Source organism: Brassica rapa, chromosome A10 (assembly GCF_000309985.2).
Source record: "Brassica rapa cultivar Chiifu-401-42 chromosome A10, CAAS_Brap_v3.01, whole genome shotgun sequence".
Taxonomy (NCBI): domain Eukaryota; kingdom Viridiplantae; phylum Streptophyta; class Magnoliopsida; order Brassicales; family Brassicaceae; genus Brassica; species Brassica rapa.
In genome coordinates, this window is record NC_024804.2 from 17,870,610 (window position 1) to 17,887,386 (window position 16,777).

General features: G+C 39.2%; 4 protein-coding genes across 4 annotated transcripts; 2 read left to right on the forward strand and 2 right to left on the reverse strand.

Moving 5' to 3' along the window:
• Positions 1 to 396: 396 nt before the first annotated feature.
• Positions 397 to 7,748, forward strand: LOC103846766 (WD and tetratricopeptide repeats protein 1). The gene is made up of 19 exons (XM_009123763.3): positions 397 to 3,153; positions 3,267 to 3,335; positions 3,422 to 3,499; positions 3,783 to 3,917; positions 3,993 to 4,100; positions 4,173 to 4,301; positions 4,378 to 4,493; positions 4,578 to 4,695; positions 4,811 to 4,916; positions 5,089 to 5,225; positions 5,309 to 5,479; positions 5,569 to 5,679; positions 5,804 to 5,915; positions 6,140 to 6,474; positions 6,641 to 6,731; positions 6,848 to 6,943; positions 7,042 to 7,112; positions 7,205 to 7,332; positions 7,422 to 7,748. The coding sequence occupies exons 1-19, from the start codon at positions 3,082 to 3,084 to the stop codon at positions 7,501 to 7,503; spliced, it is 2,265 nt and encodes a 754-aa protein (XP_009122011.1). The 5' UTR covers positions 397 to 3,081; the 3' UTR covers positions 7,504 to 7,748.
• A 258-nt stretch (positions 7,749 to 8,006) lies between these two features.
• LOC103846767 (CBL-interacting serine/threonine-protein kinase 5) lies at positions 8,007 to 11,173 on the forward strand. Its single transcript, XM_009123764.3, has one exon. It carries the CDS (start codon positions 9,696 to 9,698, stop codon positions 10,998 to 11,000), a length of 1,305 nt encoding a protein of 434 aa, XP_009122012.2. The 5' UTR covers positions 8,007 to 9,695; the 3' UTR covers positions 11,001 to 11,173.
• A 1,339-nt stretch (positions 11,174 to 12,512) lies between these two features.
• LOC103846769 (argininosuccinate lyase, chloroplastic) lies at positions 12,513 to 14,772 on the reverse strand. The gene is made up of 5 exons (XM_009123765.3): positions 14,371 to 14,772; positions 13,909 to 14,289; positions 13,577 to 13,725; positions 13,040 to 13,496; positions 12,513 to 12,960 (listed from the first exon to the last, which is right to left on the reverse strand). Exons 1-5 carry the CDS (start codon positions 14,686 to 14,688, stop codon positions 12,706 to 12,708), a joined length of 1,560 nt encoding a protein of 519 aa, XP_009122013.1. The 5' UTR covers positions 14,689 to 14,772; the 3' UTR covers positions 12,513 to 12,705.
• Positions 14,773 to 14,821: 49 nt separating this feature from the next.
• Positions 14,822 to 16,764, reverse strand: LOC103846771 (ribosomal RNA small subunit methyltransferase H). Its single transcript, XM_009123766.3, has 5 exons — positions 16,372 to 16,764; positions 16,051 to 16,281; positions 15,895 to 15,963; positions 15,620 to 15,812; positions 14,822 to 15,375 (listed from the first exon to the last, which is right to left on the reverse strand). Exons 1-5 carry the CDS (start codon positions 16,762 to 16,764, stop codon positions 14,951 to 14,953), a joined length of 1,311 nt encoding a protein of 436 aa, XP_009122014.1. The 3' UTR covers positions 14,822 to 14,950.
• Positions 16,765 to 16,777: the final 13 nt, after the last annotated feature.

Consider the following 16,777-nt stretch of genomic DNA (forward strand, 5'->3'; position numbering starts at 1 on the left):
AAAAAGTAGAGCAATTGGAGATGATCTTAAGCATCATCATATATAGTCCTGCCGCCTGTTAATCCATATTTCCACCGCATTAGTTACTTTAACACTACTCACTTTTAACTATTCTAATCGTTGGCTAATGGCGTGTTACCCTCGGTAAAGGCCCAATCAATTACGAGGAGGACATTATTAACAGATAATACGGCAAAGAGACAGAACTGATGAATAAGAAAAAGACAAATCCAACGGCTCATATCGTCTCCCAGATCACATCAAACGACCAACGACAAAGCCTGGCCTTTGATCGAGACACGTTTCTCTTTCCGACGAACCATAGCCAAGCGTTTCTCATCCGTACTTACTTTTCTCCCCTCCCTCTCTGTTTCTCACCTTATTTTCTGATTCCAGTGAATCTGGCTTCAGATTTTGTTCATTCTAGGGTTTTACGATTCTCTATTTAACTTCTCTTTTCTTTTGATAGGAGCAAACCGAGCCGACACATATACATTTGTTGCATGCAAGAGAGTGATATAATACATATAAGACTAAAGGAAATAAACTCATCTGTATCCGTTCCAGATTCAACCCTGAGTGTATCATCAGTTCATCACCGTTCTTTCTAGATTCAGTTTTTTTTTTCTAGATTCAGTTCTGTCTAGACTCAGTTCTTTTGAAAGAGATCTAGGGCTGTAAATCAGAGAAGAAACCCTAATTTACATTATTGTGTCAGTACTTAGATTTGTACTTTCCTTTTATGGAACCATCGATCGAGGTCACGTTTTAGTTGCTATTATTCCTAGATTTGATTTCAAGTACCGTCTATCTGTACTTGTGTCTTTTTTTTTTTTTCTGTTTAACTCTCTTTTATCATCGGTTTCTGGGCTATAGTTACCTGAATATAAATGAATATACATACATATATGTTTTTTTCTATATAGTACATGCTTAAATATGGTCGCAAATAAATATATGTTGATGGGGGAAAAGAAGTTGACAGAAGAGAGCGAGCACACAAAGGGAGAATTGTATAAAATTAATATGTATACAGTTTACTTTTGCGTGCTCATTCTCGTTCTGTCATAACTTCTCCTTCATGAATCTTGGTGATCATTTGTTAGCTCATGTCTGTATACCAATTATATATACATGTGTTGCATATATACCAAATTTTCTTTGATTGGCATATGATATAGGTTCTAGACTTCCAAGATGATCTTGTCTTATAATATCTTTAGACATGACATATATGTGAATGTGTGTATACACAGACCCTAGCTCACTATCTGTTAGACCTCTCATAAGATCTGTTTGGGTTACGTTTCGTTGACCAATTTTGCTTGCTAGACTCGTTGGAGTATAATGTTTATATTCTAAATCTCTATTGTCACTGGAACAAACACGTTTTGTTTTTGCAGACGATCTAGATCACAACTATATTGAATGTCCCCCAACTATAAAAGGTTAGTCAACTATTTATAGCTAGAATACACTTGAATAAGATTAGATTGGGTTTATCAATGGTTTAATGGCGACAATCAACAAAAGTTGGGAGTTGATGAGCTCTTAATAAGAGGAATTGTAGTTTATTTGTTGGTTAAGTGACTATTGTGATCTAAGGTCTTTTGATTAGCTGTGCACAATCAAGAGGTATAATCAGCCAGAGATGGTTAGATATACACTGATACGTCTGAGAGTGAGCTAATATCCGATTGTTGTGGTGAAGAAAAAGATTATCGTCTAGCAAAAGCAATTTAATAGGAACATTTAACTATCCTACCATCAAACGTTAGTTGAGGTTTTACTGGATTTGTTATATAAATATTAGATTAGTAATAAATGTCTATTGTGTTTTGGCTAAATAGATTTTTCGTAGTTATGTTTTAGCAAATGCGTAGTATATGGCGGACTCACGTCTTTAAGACTGGAAAAATTGGTAATACTACTATGGAACAAGATTGCATAAAACATCTTTTAGTTATCTCTCTATGCATATGTGTGCTATGTATTAGAGATATACTTGGTGCCTTTTAATGGTTATGTAGTTGATGACTTGATATCACAAATGTGTACAAAAGACATATATATACATGCATATGTTGTTCAGATGACCAAAAAATAGAGCACAGAACTTTGTGGATTTTAGAATGACTTGGATGAGTTCTGTGGTCTTGTACAGTTGTGATATACTGCCTATAAGATTGCATATACAACATATGCTGTGTTGCTCCTGCGTCAAGTAGCCTCTCTCTTACGTAGGATTTGTTGGAGTTGTTGGTTCTTCGATCAGTAGGATATATGTTGTATCCAAATTCCTTGGCAACTAGTGATGTCAGTATATACCAAGACTGTACATGTGTTCTTCAGTATCATTACAAGTAATAAAAAATCCATGTTTGGTTACGATAAATCTTTAAGCGTGACGCTTTGTTATATGTTATTGACCCGGAATAGACTTTCATTCCTGTGCAGGGATGCATGGACTTTCATGACGATGATTCTATGAAATTAGACTATAATTTAATTAAATTTAGTTTGCTGATGTTATTAAACTGCAAAAAAAGAAAAGTAGAATGGCTTTGATGTGTGTTGAACACATGATATCCAGATCCAGCATTGCATGCAAAGGATCTTGCCGTAGTAGAGTATGTAGAAACCTACTAGAAAAAGGAAAGACATAAGGTCGAGTTCCATGGATTATTCTACTTTCAAAGGATTTTATAATTCTCTATTTCGGAAGAAAATGCAGAATTAATAATGGGCTGTTTCGTACGAACCTGATTTTACAAGAATTCTACAATGGGCCGAAAAAATAATTACTGCTGAGACCAGTCAACCTCACCAATAATTACTTGATTTTGACAAAGCAGCACAGTAAATTAAATCGTAAAGAAACGAACGGCTCAGATGTGTTGGGAGTACATGGATACGCAACATATGTGCGCAGGGGATCATCCGTCAGTAGAATGATCCAGCGGGTACGGTGAAAAAAAAAAAAACAAAGCAAAGCCAAGAGGCAAAGGGGCTTTTATTTTGCTTTGTATTGTCTCGAGTTTCTTCCTTCTATCTGATCGGTGGTGGCGATCGCTTTCGGCCATGGAAAATCTAAGCTTCCATGATGGTAACATCTTCAATCTCCTCCACTCGAGGTCCACGGAGCCAAGTCATGTACGTTTCTCAGCGAGACTTTTCTTCACTTTATATTTTGCTCTTATTGCTTAGTGTAACCTTGTGAGGCAAAACTAATTGAGTCTTTGTGGGAGTGTTGTTTGTATGTGTAGGACGTTGATCAAAGAATGCAATTACATTCTTCCTTGGTTCGTAGACTCTCCCAGGAACAGGAACTCGAGGTAATTATTATTTTTGTATTGGGATTTGTTTATTTATAACTTAATTGAATTCATGAATGTTTATTGTGTGTGTGTGTGTGTTGCAGGGACATCAAGGCTGTGTTAATGCTATCTCATGGAACTCTACTGGATCACTCTTGGTTTCTGGATCAGATGATTTAAGGGTAAATATCTGATTCCTTTAACCTTCCTTGCGTTATCCTGATAAACTAAAAATTTGTTTATGAGCGTCTTTGGTTTGCTTAAGATGTCGCAGAGAACAGTTTATAGTGATCCGGAGTGATGTTTAGTGGATAAAAGTTCATATTGTTGTTATTATAGATTTGGAGGAGAGTGAATGATTTGTAAATTATAATCCGTTTGAGCATCTGATTTCTGTTGAGAGGTTCTGTAGTGTTGACTTGTATTGAATGTTAAAATTTTTTTTTTTTTGGTTGTAATTTGTAGGTTAATATTTGGGATTACTCCAGTCGAAAGCTTGTGCATTCTGTAGAGTCGGGGCATACTGCCAATATATTCTGTACCAAGTTCGTCCCTGAAACCTCTGACGAGCTTGTCGTTTCTGGTGCTGGAGATGCTGAAGTATGTTAAACTCACTCCTTTTTCGGTATTGAATTTGGTATTCATTGGGATGTGTCTTTGTCATATATTATATAGGTTAGGCTATTCAATCTAGCCGGGTTAAGAGGTAGAGCAGATGATGACAATGCTCTTACACCGTCGGCAATGTACCAATGCCACACGCGGAGAGTGAAAAAGCTAGCTGTAAGACCTCTTTTTTTAATAAGTTTTTTGGTGTCTTCCATTTTCAGCTGTTTGTTTTTTACCATCATGCAGGTCGAACCAGGCAACCCCAATGTTGTATGGAGTGCTAGCGAAGATGGGACTCTGCGGCAGCATGATTTCCGTGAATCCACCTCTTGTCCTCCTGCTGGATCCGCTCACCAAGATTGCCGCAGTGTTCTTGTAATATTCAAATTTGGTTACATGTTGATTAGCTCTGAATTTTGCGATGCCTTGTTGATAGCTCTGAGTTTTGCAGCTTGACCTGCGAAGTGGAGCCAAAAGAGCACTAGCGGATCCTCCTAAGCAGACTCTGTCCCTGAAGTCGTGTGATATAAGTGCCACAAGACCACACCTACTTCTCGTTGGTGGGAGGTATTTGTCACCGTGTTTGTGAATCAAATTTCTCTCCTTTTTCTTAATTAACGTCTTAGTTATTTTTTTTCTCTCCTTTGACAGTGATGCGTTTGCTCGTTTGTACGATAGAAGGATGCTCCCTCCGTTGACATCATGTCGGAAAAGGATGCCTCCGCCTCCATGTGTCAATTATTTCTGTCCCATGCATCTTTCTGAACGTGTTAGTTTTATTTGATTGATATTAATATACTCTTCTACTTCAGCATTGCTGTGTTCTTAAATAAAAGGCTTTTTAATTCAAACTCACTGTCCACTACGTATTTGGAATATTTCAGGGGCGAACAAATTTGCACCTAACTCATGTAACTTTCAGTCCTAATGGTGAAGAAGTTTTGCTCAGTTACAGCGGGGAGCATGTGTACCTGATGAATGTAAATAATGGTATTTACAGTTTACATGCTTGCTGCTTTAAGCTTAAATTCCGTGAATAGTTAAGCATACGGGTATATAATTGCATTTGCTAAGAGAAAGAAGTGAATATTCATATTGGAACGAAACTTGTTTTGATTCTTCTCGCTGTACTTTGATTCTTACCTTGGTTTGTTACATGTAGGCGTTGGAACCATGCAATACACACCAGGAGATGTAGCGAACTTCTTTTCTTTGAGTAACATTCTCCATGATGTAGAATCTCCACCTCAGGTTTCCACCACTCAAAATGGCTTTCACAGAAATGGCAACGCTGCAATGGTACTCGCATCCCTTTTGTAATTGTTTCATAAAGTGACCTTACCATCCCATTTGCTTAGTGCATCTGACTCTATTCTTTTCAGTTAAAGAAGTGCACCGAGTTGGTAGAACTTGCTAAAAGTTCTTTAGAAGAAGGTACGGATATTTTCTATGCAATTGAGGCAGCTAATGAAGTTCTGGATGCGCATTCTAATGATATTGAGTCCGCGCTAAGGCATGAATGCCTTTGTACTCGTGCCGCATTGTTGCTCAAGGTCCTTTAAAACTGGTGCCTGTAATTACCTTGAATCCCTACGTTAGTCGTTGCTGATAATCTTAATCAGTTGAATTCTTTATTTTCCAGAGGAAGTGGAAGAATGATGCTCATATGGCCGCAAGAGATTGCCAAAATGCTAGGAGAATTGATGCTTCATCTTTTAAAGCTCATTACTACATGTCTGAAGCATTGCAGCAAGTAAATTCATAGCTCTGATCACAGTTAAAAAATTTAGTTTACGATCGGACATAGAGTTGGACCTGCAATAAGCATTTATTTTAGTCTCCTTTCCATTTTCTTATATATTCGTGCTTTCTCACAGTTGGGAAAATGTAAAGAAGCTCTGGATTTTGCGACAGCTGCACAACAATTGAAACCATCGGATGCTGATATAGTGGCAAAGGTGGAGAGCATTAAAAGGGATCTTCAAGCAGGTTTGTGACCTTTAGTGTATGTCTTTTCTTCTAGATGAAACTGCTTAGTTGTTTTATATATTTTCTCGCTGTTCTTGTTTAGTTGTATTGTTTTTTGCATTTTAATGAATTATAATCATCTGTTACTAGTAAAGCAATAACGAGAATATATCATATACAGATGAAGGGCTCGTCTTTTTACATTTTAAAATCACCATGTACTTGTCTTTTGATTGACAAATCAGCTGGAGCTGAAAAAAAAGAGGAGCCAGAAGGAGGAACTGGTAGAGTACTTTCTTTGAGCGACATACTTTATAGATCAGAGGCGAACAGTGACAGTTCGCATGATATGTCGAGATCCGAAGGAGACCAGTCTGATTATGATGAGGAATTAGAGGTTGATATTCAAACTTCCATGTCAGATGATGAAGGAGGAGATCCAGACTCGAATGCTATGCGTGGTTGCCTAAATCTAAGAATTCATAGAGTAAGTGATGATAATAAGCCCATAGAAAATTCTGGTGATAATGGCTCCTCAGGAACTGCATCGTCATCTCAAAATGATAGAACCTCTTATCAGGTTAGTTTTCAGATTATGCAACTGTTCGATTGTATTCGGAAAAAAGAAAACTTAGCATATTGAATTTGTGTTCCAGTTAGTATTTGGTTTCTTGTGTGTTGTGTTTCATACTCCTCGTTAACTTGATGTATACCATCTACCCCATTTGTTTCTTGGTGATCTGAAGCCGGAGGGAGCCATTGATATGAAGCGTAGATATATTGGCCACTGTAACATTGGAACTGATATTAAGCAAGCCAGTTTTCTCGGCCAGAGAGGTACGTTTTTGTGTTCGGGTTGCAAATTTTATGTTCATCTGAATGCAATTCCAGCGAGGTAGGAAAAAGATTACATAGTTATTGACTTTCTGTGAACATTTATTACCACATTTTAGGTGAATATATTGCGTGTGGAAGTGATGATGGTAGGTGGTTTATATGGGAGAAGCAGACGGGGAGGCTTATGAAAGTACTTGTTGGCGATGAAGCAGGTTTTTGTTTGTTGTTTATCACTTCTTTCCATTAATACATAAATCAATTTTTCTCGAATTTCATTAGTTGGCTAAAGAAATTCATCTTTTGTTTCTAGTTGTGAACTGCATTCAGTGCCATCCTTTTGATAGCGTTGTAGCAACGAGTGGAATCGATAACACAATAAAGGTAAGCAAGCGCATAGAAGCTAGCTATCTCCCCTGCAATTTTAATTGAAGAGCTCTTAGATTAACATATGCAAGTTGAAAAAATGTGTGAAGATGTGGAGTCCAATCGCATCAGTACCATCGATTGTAGCGGGTGGATCAGCTGGACCTGCAACAGCCAATGTAGTGGAAGCAATGGAGAGTAATCAACAGAAGCTAAGCCGCAATCGAGAGAACCCTCTGTAAGTTTTTCCTGTGATACTACCAAGCAAAGGCGGAAGGAATCAGAGTTCGTAGAGTTAAATTTTGGTGTTTTGTTATCCATTTGTAGGTCTGTGGAGCTTCTGCAAAGGTTTAGGATGCAAGAGTTTGCAGAAGGGAACTTTCACCCATTTGAATGTACCCAGAGCTAAAAAAACAGGATGGGGACTGTATATGTAAAAGGGAAAGCTTGCTTTGTGAAGGTGCTGGTGGAGTATCAATGGCTTTGAATTTTAATAATGAAAAATAAAGTCTGTGACTAAGTTTTCAAATTCAGCAAAAGCTTTCTCCCTGTAAAACTCATCGACAGCTTCCTTTTAGCCTTTTTTTCACTTGTGTTGTATACTGTATAGTGCGATATTTACTTCTTCTGGGTGCAAGTTATCAATCTCCTCTCTTTTGAAATTTCGTTTTATTTTTTGTTCTGTTTCGTTTGGAGAGACACACCACAAGGGTCAAGGGTGTGTGTGTCCGATCTTCGTGTTTAATATTGATTGTTAGTATAAATTATGACCAGCTATACTTTTAACTTTTCACGGATCCCACCTACGTGCTTCTGCATTACTAGATTTTCTTGATGTTATTATTATTGGTTAATGGTTTGTAACGTACGAATTCCTAACTAATCGTTCTAAAACATTCTTTACTAAACGCAATATGTATATTTATTGTTGAGATGGTTGTTTATTGAGCCTCACAAAACAAGAAACATGTCTTCAACTTTTACGGTTTCCTTTTGGTTGAGAATTTATAAAGTATGAAGTTTCTTATTTGTATATTGTAAGAGAGCTCTTTATCTTTCTCTTTCTTTTTAATATAATTTATATGCGATGTCAGCTTTTCTTTCGGATATGAAGGCATGTGATAAAGTAAGTATATGCATGAACCGTATCATGATACTAAAAATGTTTTTTTTTTCAAATTTAATTTTCTTTTCTCAAACACTTTTGAAGACATTTGTCATTGATATTTTCTCTAATAGTTATATAAAAGATTGAGATGATTTGAGTTACTAAATATATGCATATTACAAATGATCTTCACCTATCTATATAAAAGTTAGGTAAATATGCTAGTTTATGAAAATGATGTTAAATTAAGCTTTAAAATTTATATACGAAAGGTTGGGTGGAACTACCTAATAAGATAAGGGACAAAAGGCATTAGACCGTTGGAGAGAATTATTGACATTATTTTAAGGTGTGTTTAGAAGTTTTTGTCAATAATTGATATATTCTTGAGAGTTACTTGAAACCCTACTCCTTTTTCTTCGACTGTATTAATTACTATTGCTCATAATAATAGTTATTAATTTTATGACGTCGAAGGAAAAATATATTCTTTACAGGAAATGTGTAAACTATAGTCTATAGCATTCTAGCTATCGACTAAAGCAGCTTACAAAAAGAAGAGACATCTTATTCTTTATCTGATGATAACAAAATATTAGACGTATCATAAGCATTTACCAGTTTAGCTATTCATTATTCAGGTTTAGTCTATTCCATTTGACGTTGGTGGTTTTACACTCATTTTTCATATAAATTTGTTTATTACAGCAACAATAAATTTTTCTTTGTTATTAGTGGTAAATTGTATACCAAATGAGGTGATGTAAATTGTATATTATCAAGTATTCTTATAAATAACGTATCTTATATTCATTTTTTGACCTAGTTGGGAAAATAATTAGCAAATGAAGAAAATTCAACTCAAACGACCATGTCTGGATCCTTTTAACTCAGGTGCTGCAACTAGAAAATATCTTTGTCCTAGCACCATTATATTAGTTTTTAACTGCAAACAATTTAAAAGGAATATTTTGATATTTCTTCATTTTATCATACCATTTTTAACAACACAGAAAATACAAATAATTTGATAGCTAATTTAAATGTGAAAATTCACGAAACAGACTGTGACATAGAAATATTCTGCTATATATATATATATATATATATATATATATATACTTTTAGTCTTATTGAAAACTAAATAAATATTGCCTAGTGAATGGCTTATTACATATGGCCATATGGGTTATGACTTATGAGTGAAAGAGTGAGCGAGTGATGAGTGTATATAAAACGACGACACCTCATAACTTCTTCCACTCCATGGCTTTTGTTCCCATATTGCACTCTGCATTATCATCTTCATCTCTCTACTTTCTCACCTCCAATGGTGAACATGAAATTGCACTTCCTCTTCAGCTGTGACTGAGATTATCAAATTCTCATGGATCAACAAAACATCTTCTCTTAATCATCCTCCGTTCACTCTAATATCACTTTTCATTTCATTCTACGTACGTACATAAACACCACTTATAAATAATATATCAATGGAGGAAGAACGTCGAGTTCTCTTCGGAAAGTACGAGATGGGGAGGCTTTTAGGCAAAGGAACGTTCGCGAAGGTCTACTACGGCAAAGAGATCACCAGCGGCGAGAGCGTCGCCATCAAAGTCATCAACAAGGACCACGTACTGAAACGACAAGGCATGATGGAACAAATCAAACGCGAGATCTCCATCATGAAGCTCGTTCGCCACCCAAACATCGTCGAGCTAAAAGAAGTCATGGCCACCAAGACCAAGATCTTCTTCGTCATGGAGTTCGTTAGAGGCGGCGAGCTTTTCGACAAAATCTCCAAAGAAGGCAAGCTCCACGAGGACGCGGCTCGTAGATATTTCCATCAGCTAATCTCAGCCGTTGATTTTTGTCATAGTAGAGGCGTCTCTCATCGCGATTTAAAACCTGAGAATCTCCTCCTCGACGAGAACGGAGATCTGAAGATCTCCGATTTCGGATTATCCTCGCTCCCGGAGCAGATCCTCCACGACGGACTGCTCCACACGCAGTGCGGGACGCCGGCCTACGTGGCGCCGGAGGTGCTCCGGAAGAAGGGGTACGACGGCGCGAAGGCGGATATATGGTCGTGCGGCGTCGTTTTGTACGCGCTTCTCGCCGGATGCTTGCCGTTTCGCGAAGAGAATCTGATGAACATGTACCGGAAGATATTCAGAGCGGACTTCGAGTTCCCGCCGTGGTTTTCGCCGGAGTCGAGGAGGCTCGTCTCCAACCTCCTCGTCGTGGATCCCGATCGGCGGATCTCGGTGGCGGAGATCATGCGAACGCCGTGGCTCAGGGAAAGCTTTAATCCGCCGTTATTAGCTTTCGACGGAGAGGCTCGCGATCGGGAAGAGACGGAGGCGGTTTCGCCGAAGTTCTTCAACGCCTTCGAGTTCATCTCGTCGATGTCGTCGGGGTTCGATCTGTCGAGCTTGTTCCAGAGCGAGAGGAAGGTTCAGTCGGTGTTCACGTCGCGGTCCTCGGCGGCGGAGATTATGGAGAAGATCGAGACGGTTACGAAGGAGATGGACATGAATGTGAAGACGGCGAAGGATTTCAGAGTGAAGATTGAGGGGAAAGCGGAAGGGAGGAAAGGACGGCTGTCGATGACGGCGGAAGTGTTCGAAGTGGCGCCGGAGATGTCAGTGGTGGAGTTCTGCAAATCGGCGGGAGATACTCTTGAGTACAATAGGTTTTACGAAGAAGTTAGGCCTGCGTTAAACGACATCGTTTGGTCATGGCACGGCGATAATACCGCGGTTAATCAAATACCCGATGGTCATGGCACGGTTTAACAAGAGTTTTGGTTTTGAGTGCACCGGTTTACCGGTTAATGTATTGTATTTGTAGCATAAGAACTGTTACATTGAACCTAAATATTGTTTGGTTTGATATAATTAAGCTTTAATGGCTAGCATTTTTAAAATTATGAAAAATCTATATGAAAATATACAGCATGATTTATTAATATTTATAGCTCAATATATTTTGAATTTTTTTTTTTAGTTAGATTCATTGAGATAGACCAGATTGGTTTATTGGGAATTTTGTTACCAACTGGTTTATTGCAGTTAAAATTCCAATGCGATTGGTTTAGTGAACTTAGGGTAGAAAAACTGGCTATATGAGTGAGTTGGTTACCAACACTGCCGCGTGTAGTGTCTCAGAGACGTTGAAAAGATACACCATTTGTTAACCAAATCAAAATCATTGAAGATTATAACTATTAGAGTTAGTGGAGTGGAGAGGACAAAGTCAGAACAAAATAATTTTGTTTATCCGAAGACTTTTCATGAATATTCTACATGTCCAATTTCAGTTTGTCATTAGGCATTATTGTGAAGACGATACATTCTTTAAGACTACTCCATCATTCTACAAGAATCGAAGCTAAATAAAAGAAAAGTCCTCCAAAAAGTTAAAACGAATACAGACAAGAACAAGGATTAAAATAAACAAAAGAGTAAGAGATGAGGTTCACCTGTAAATTCAATCCACTGCACGTCCCAATTGAAGAGAGTTGAGGCTTCCTGTAGAAACTAACATTATTCAGACCAATAATCCGAAAGAAGCATCAATCAGTGGCTAACATGAGATTCAAGGACAAGGATTGTGAAAATGACTCCACCATCAAAATGATATTATTATTAAATCAAGAAAATGAACTGTATGTGTAGAGACAACACCAATGAGATCATGACTGCTGCATATCGTGTGTCAATGTGTGTGTGGTAATAGAAATGGAAAATGATAATTTTAGAACAACAAAAGGATAATATACATTTCTCTAACATTAACAGATGTTCCACCTCCTATGGAAGAAATGGGTTCCATCTCACGTGGGCTCCTCCATGTTCAAATTTTTTACATCCAAATGCATAATGCATTTTATTAAACTCTTCAATGGTAATATATCTCTTTACCATTTAGTAACAAGTTATTTTGGTCACATTTAACTCTCCTATGTGTGTGTGTGGCATGTACTCTTATGTCCTCCCGTTGCAGATACATTGTGCTACACAGAGGAAATAGGAGATCTCTGCGTCTTCCTGTTTAGTAGCCATCCTTTCTCCGTAGAGGCCAGCTCTTGATCTTTGTCTCGAGTCCAATTCAATTTACTTCATGACCTTCGAAGACTTTAGTCTGTACAACCTCGCCACCAGAACCAGCCATGAGTTTGAACCGCCCAGAGATGCACATGTACAACCTCACTGGACTCCTCCCTCTTCTTTCTAACTCTCATGTGGTTGGATATTTGCTAATGTAAAATCAAGATCTAACCAAGCTAAGTGGTCTTGTAGACTCGGTTAAGTTAAATCTTCTTACCATTGCAGAATATAAAAACGTTGTTATCATCATATAACTTGAACAAAAATCTCGGTTTCAGATACTAGTAAACTTCAACAAAGCAATTATTTTTTGGGGAGTTTTTGCTAGAGAAGGAACCTACGTGTCTTCCTCAAACCGCAGAAACAATTAGCCTGATGGTTTGGTCCAAACTCAGGTGCTAGTAATCTTCAGCTTGTTGACCCAGTAGCCAAGCTGCTCAGCGACACAGTTCGATCCAGTTGAACCGTACGAACTGAACTTATTAACTGAATTTTCAACTCCCAAAAACCCAAACACATCTTCTTCAAACACAGGGCTCAGCTTCTTCATCTCTTCAAGACTCAGGTTCTGAAGTTCACATCCTCTTGACACACAAACTCCAACTAGTTTCCCAACAACGTCGTGTGATGACCTAAAAGGCATCCCCTGTGGACCCAAACACACACAAAGATATATTATCTTATTGGATCCAGCTACAAAGCAATGGACAAGTCAACAACATTACCTTCTTCACAAGGTAATCAGCAAGAGTAGTAGCATCAAGGTGTCCAGCAGGTAGACTTCTCTTAATCCTCTCTTCATTGAACGTGACATTCTGCGCAAACTCCGCAGAGACATCGATCATTCCCATTATCGTCTTGGTGCTATCAAACATAGGCTCTTTATCTTCTTGAAAATCACGGTTGTAAGCAAGAGGAAGTCCCTTGCACAGTGTCAGAACAGTGACCAGATCCCCTATGACTCGAGCAGATTTGCCTCTCACGAGCTCCATCGGGTCTGGATTCTTCTTCTGCGGCATTATACTGCTACCCGTTGATACAGAATCGCTTGGAGTCATGAAACCAAACTCCTCAGATGCCCAGAGCACCCACTCTTCTCCGAGACGCGATAGATGAATGGCTGTGTTGGAGTTCGCATATAGAAACTCCAACACGAAATCTCGGTCTGATACAGCGTCGATGCTGTAAAGATTAAAGAGCAAAAGTGATTATGTTAAAGTAGAGAGAGTTGCTGTAACTAATACAAGAACTAGGAAACAAACCTGTTTCTCATTGGTTCGGTGAATCCAAGAGCAGTTGCAGTCATGAACCTATCGATAGGTAGACCAGTCCCAGCCAAAGCACAAGCTCCAAGGGGACAGAAGTTTAGCCTCTCTCGACAGTCGATATAACGACCAGCATCACGTTCAAGCTGCCATACATCAACCACAACAATATACAAAATGAGATAACAGTGTTGGAGAGATCTCATCTCAGTAAATGCAAGAACCTATGATGCTTCTAAGCACATACTACCAATGCAGATAACAAGAGAACACATCATAGCCTAAGCAGAAAACTAAAATTTGAGCAAATGAGAGCTTCCAAACCAGACCTGCTCTACATAAGTTAAGAGGACGTGTGGGAGCAAAACAGGCTGAGCTCTCTGGAGATGAGTATAACCAGGAACAATCAAACCCTCGTTCTTCAAAGCAAGCTGAACAAGAGCCGTCTGAAGATTCTTGATTTTGGCGATGACTGTGTCGATAGCGTCACGACACCAAAGCCTGAAATCAGTAGCAACCTGGTCGTTTCTGCTTCGAGCTGTGTGAAGCTTCTTAGCAGGCTCGCCGATTAGATCAGTAAGAGCTGCTTCGATGTTCATATGCACGTCCTCTCGATCAGTCCTCCATTCAAATTCATCTCTTTCAATCTTCCTCTCGATTTCATCAAGACCTTGCAATATGCTATCCCTGTCGGTATCTGTTATAAGCCCCTGTAATAACAACAACAACCAAAGATTAAGACTTTACCAATCAAATACAAAGATGACGATAGAATGAAGTAAAAAAAAAACCTGGTGAGCGAGCATTGTGGCATGAGCTTTGCTGCCCATGATGTCTTGCTTGTAGAGTACTTTGTCGAAGGAAATGGACTCAGTGAACTTCTCCACTTTCTCTGTGACGCTCTCTTCGAACCTTCCGCCCCATAGCTTCGTCTCCTTGGAGGCCGTGTCGTTGTCATCGTGGCTGCTCATTGAGCGCAAGGGAGGCAGAGACCGTGACTTGCTTCCTGGAGGCAAGAAAGAGACGGAGCGGGGTGTTGAGGAGGGAGGATAGGAGCGTGACGGAGAGAAGAGGAGACTCTGTGAGAGAGAAAGATCAAGTGCTCCCATTGGTTGTTAGGTGGTGGAGGAGCACGACCAGGGTTTCAAGGTCTTAAAATGGCTTCTTTTTGCGGCGACAACATTCAGTCTTAATACTTAGGTAGTGGTCGTATGGTTAAGGGAATCATGAATTTAACCGGCCTGGTTCGAAAATTTGAAATTAAACCGGGGAAAAACTCTCTGTTTTGGTACATATCGGTTTAATCACTCTGATAAACAAAAACTAACAAAACCATAAGAGAGAAAGGGAAACATTTTATAGAGCAGTGACTCACAACTTCTGAATCACTCTTAGCTTAGCACTCCTTGCTCTTCGATTCAGTTTCTCCTCTTCCTCTGAAGGAGTAATAGGTCTCTTTGTTAGTATTACTCCTTTCGAACTGATTACAGTTTGTTTGATCCACGCTTCTTTCTCTTTTAGCTCCTTGTCTATCCTTTCTTCTATTTGTCTCTCTGGTTTTACGCTCATCTCTGCGTTTGTCTCTTCTCTTTGAAACCCTAGTATGTCGAGGAAAGTTTGTTTGACTACCCGATCCTCAAGACTGTGGAAGGAGATGACTGCTAGTCTCCCACCTGGGGAGAGAACATCGAAGGATGAGTAGAGTGCGTTTTGTAGTGTCTTGAGTTCGTCGTTGACTGCGATCCTTAGGCCTTGGAACACACGTGTTGCTGTCTTTATCCAACCTTGTCTGCCTCCTGCAGCATTTTCAAATGGACGTCCAAATAAGACTATAATGATCATCATCATCTTTTGCTATAAGGTAAAAATAAACTCTGATGTTTTCAGGATATTATTTTGGATCATTCATTATGTGTTTTGCACCTAGAAACCATATCTTATAGCTATGAACACTATATGGAACTCGCATTGAGATGCAAATCAATAAACCAAAGACAGATTACTAGAAGCAAAGAGAGAATCAATTTATATTATATATACCTCTGCTTGGTGGTGACATCCTTTTAATAAGATCTACCAAGTCACCAGTAGAATGTAACCCACCAGTAAGTCTTGCCTTAACAATCCTGGTTTGAAGTAAATGCCAATTGCTTTCTTCGCCATATTCTCGTAGAATCCTCCCAAGTTCGGATTCTGGCCAAGAGTTCACTATATCTTCAGCTGTCAGACTCGCCTGTCACATTGGTAGCGGATATGTTAGGAGAAAGTTTATAGCAGGGAGGTCAGAGCTTCGTTCACTAGCCTTTATAACTAACCTGAGGATCCATGCGCATATCAAGAGGTCCCTGTTGAAGAACACTAAACCCTCTTTCCGGATTGTTCACCTGTCAGATAAAAAATATTTTCAAGCGTGGGTGAGAGATGTCAATAATACAAGAGGAAACGAAAAGCACAGTTGCTTACTATAGTACCTGCATAGATGACATTCCAAGGTCCATAAGAATGCCATCAACACCAACATCTAACAGCTCCGGATGCGAATCAGCAACCGCAGACTTAATGTATTTAAAGTTCTTCAACACAATAGAAGCCTTCAAAGTTGGATGCACGATGGAATCAATATGAAAATGAGCCAGTTTCCGAGCCACAGGATCCACATCCATTCCAACGAAATGATTCAACTCAGAGTGACTTTGAATAATCTGAAAACACACACAAATTTACAAATTCAAAATCTCAACTCACTAAACTTAGGATAAGAAGCTGATTCCTCCCAAGTAAGAGGAACTTACAGAAGAAGAGTGACCGGCTGCGCCAAGCGTGCAATCCACAAAGCTTCTCAAGCGAACCGAGGAGAAAACGTCCATTACTTCTCCGAGCATCACCGGCACATGCGACGACGGAGCCTCGCCATCGCCGTCGCCGATCTCATACTCTCTGCTAGAACGCGTCCTCCTCTTCTCCTTTTTCACCACTGCTTCCGCCGTCTCTCTCGCGACTTCAATCTCTTTCCTCCTCTTCCTCTTCTCTTTCTCCTTCTTCTTCGTCTCGCTGGAGCTCAGATTCCCCGCGATTACACTGATACCACGACGAGGAAGGCGTGATAGAGCCTTGTTGATGTTGTTGTTGCTCGCGAGAATCGACGAGTATAGGAACATATGCTTCACCCTAATCGCTCCCGCCATATCCGTTTCTTCT

Excerpts from the sequence above, each read along its gene's own strand:
- LOC103846766 (XM_009123763.3), top strand. The coding sequence starts at position 3,082 with ATGGAAAATCTAAGCTTCCATGATGGTAACATCTTCAATCTCCTCCAC. Across the intron at positions 4,494-4,577 it reads CTACTTCTCGTTGGTGGGAG|TGATGCGTTTGCTCGTTTGT; the intron begins GTATTTGTCACC and ends CTCCTTTGACAG. Across the intron at positions 5,916-6,139 it reads TAAAAGGGATCTTCAAGCAG|CTGGAGCTGAAAAAAAAGAG; the intron begins GTTTGTGACCTT and ends TTGACAAATCAG.
- LOC103846767 (XM_009123764.3), top strand. The coding sequence starts at position 9,696 with ATGGAGGAAGAACGTCGAGTTCTCTTCGGAAAGTACGAGATGGGGAGG.
- LOC103846769 (XM_009123765.3), bottom strand. The coding sequence starts at position 14,688 with ATGGGAGCACTTGATCTTTCTCTCTCACAGAGTCTCCTCTTCTCTCCG. Across the intron at positions 14,290-14,370 it reads CCACAATGCTCGCTCACCAG|GGGCTTATAACAGATACCGA; the intron begins GTTTTTTTTTTA and ends TTGTTATTACAG. Across the intron at positions 13,497-13,576 it reads ACCGAACCAATGAGAAACAG|CATCGACGCTGTATCAGACC; the intron begins GTTTGTTTCCTA and ends TAATCTTTACAG.
- LOC103846771 (XM_009123766.3), bottom strand. The coding sequence starts at position 16,764 with ATGGCGGGAGCGATTAGGGTGAAGCATATGTTCCTATACTCGTCGATT. Across the intron at positions 16,282-16,371 it reads CAGCCGGTCACTCTTCTTCT|ATTATTCAAAGTCACTCTGA; the intron begins GTAAGTTCCTCT and ends GTGTGTTTTCAG. Across the intron at positions 15,376-15,619 it reads GATGTCACCACCAAGCAGAG|GAGGCAGACAAGGTTGGATA; the intron begins GTATATATAATA and ends AAAATGCTGCAG.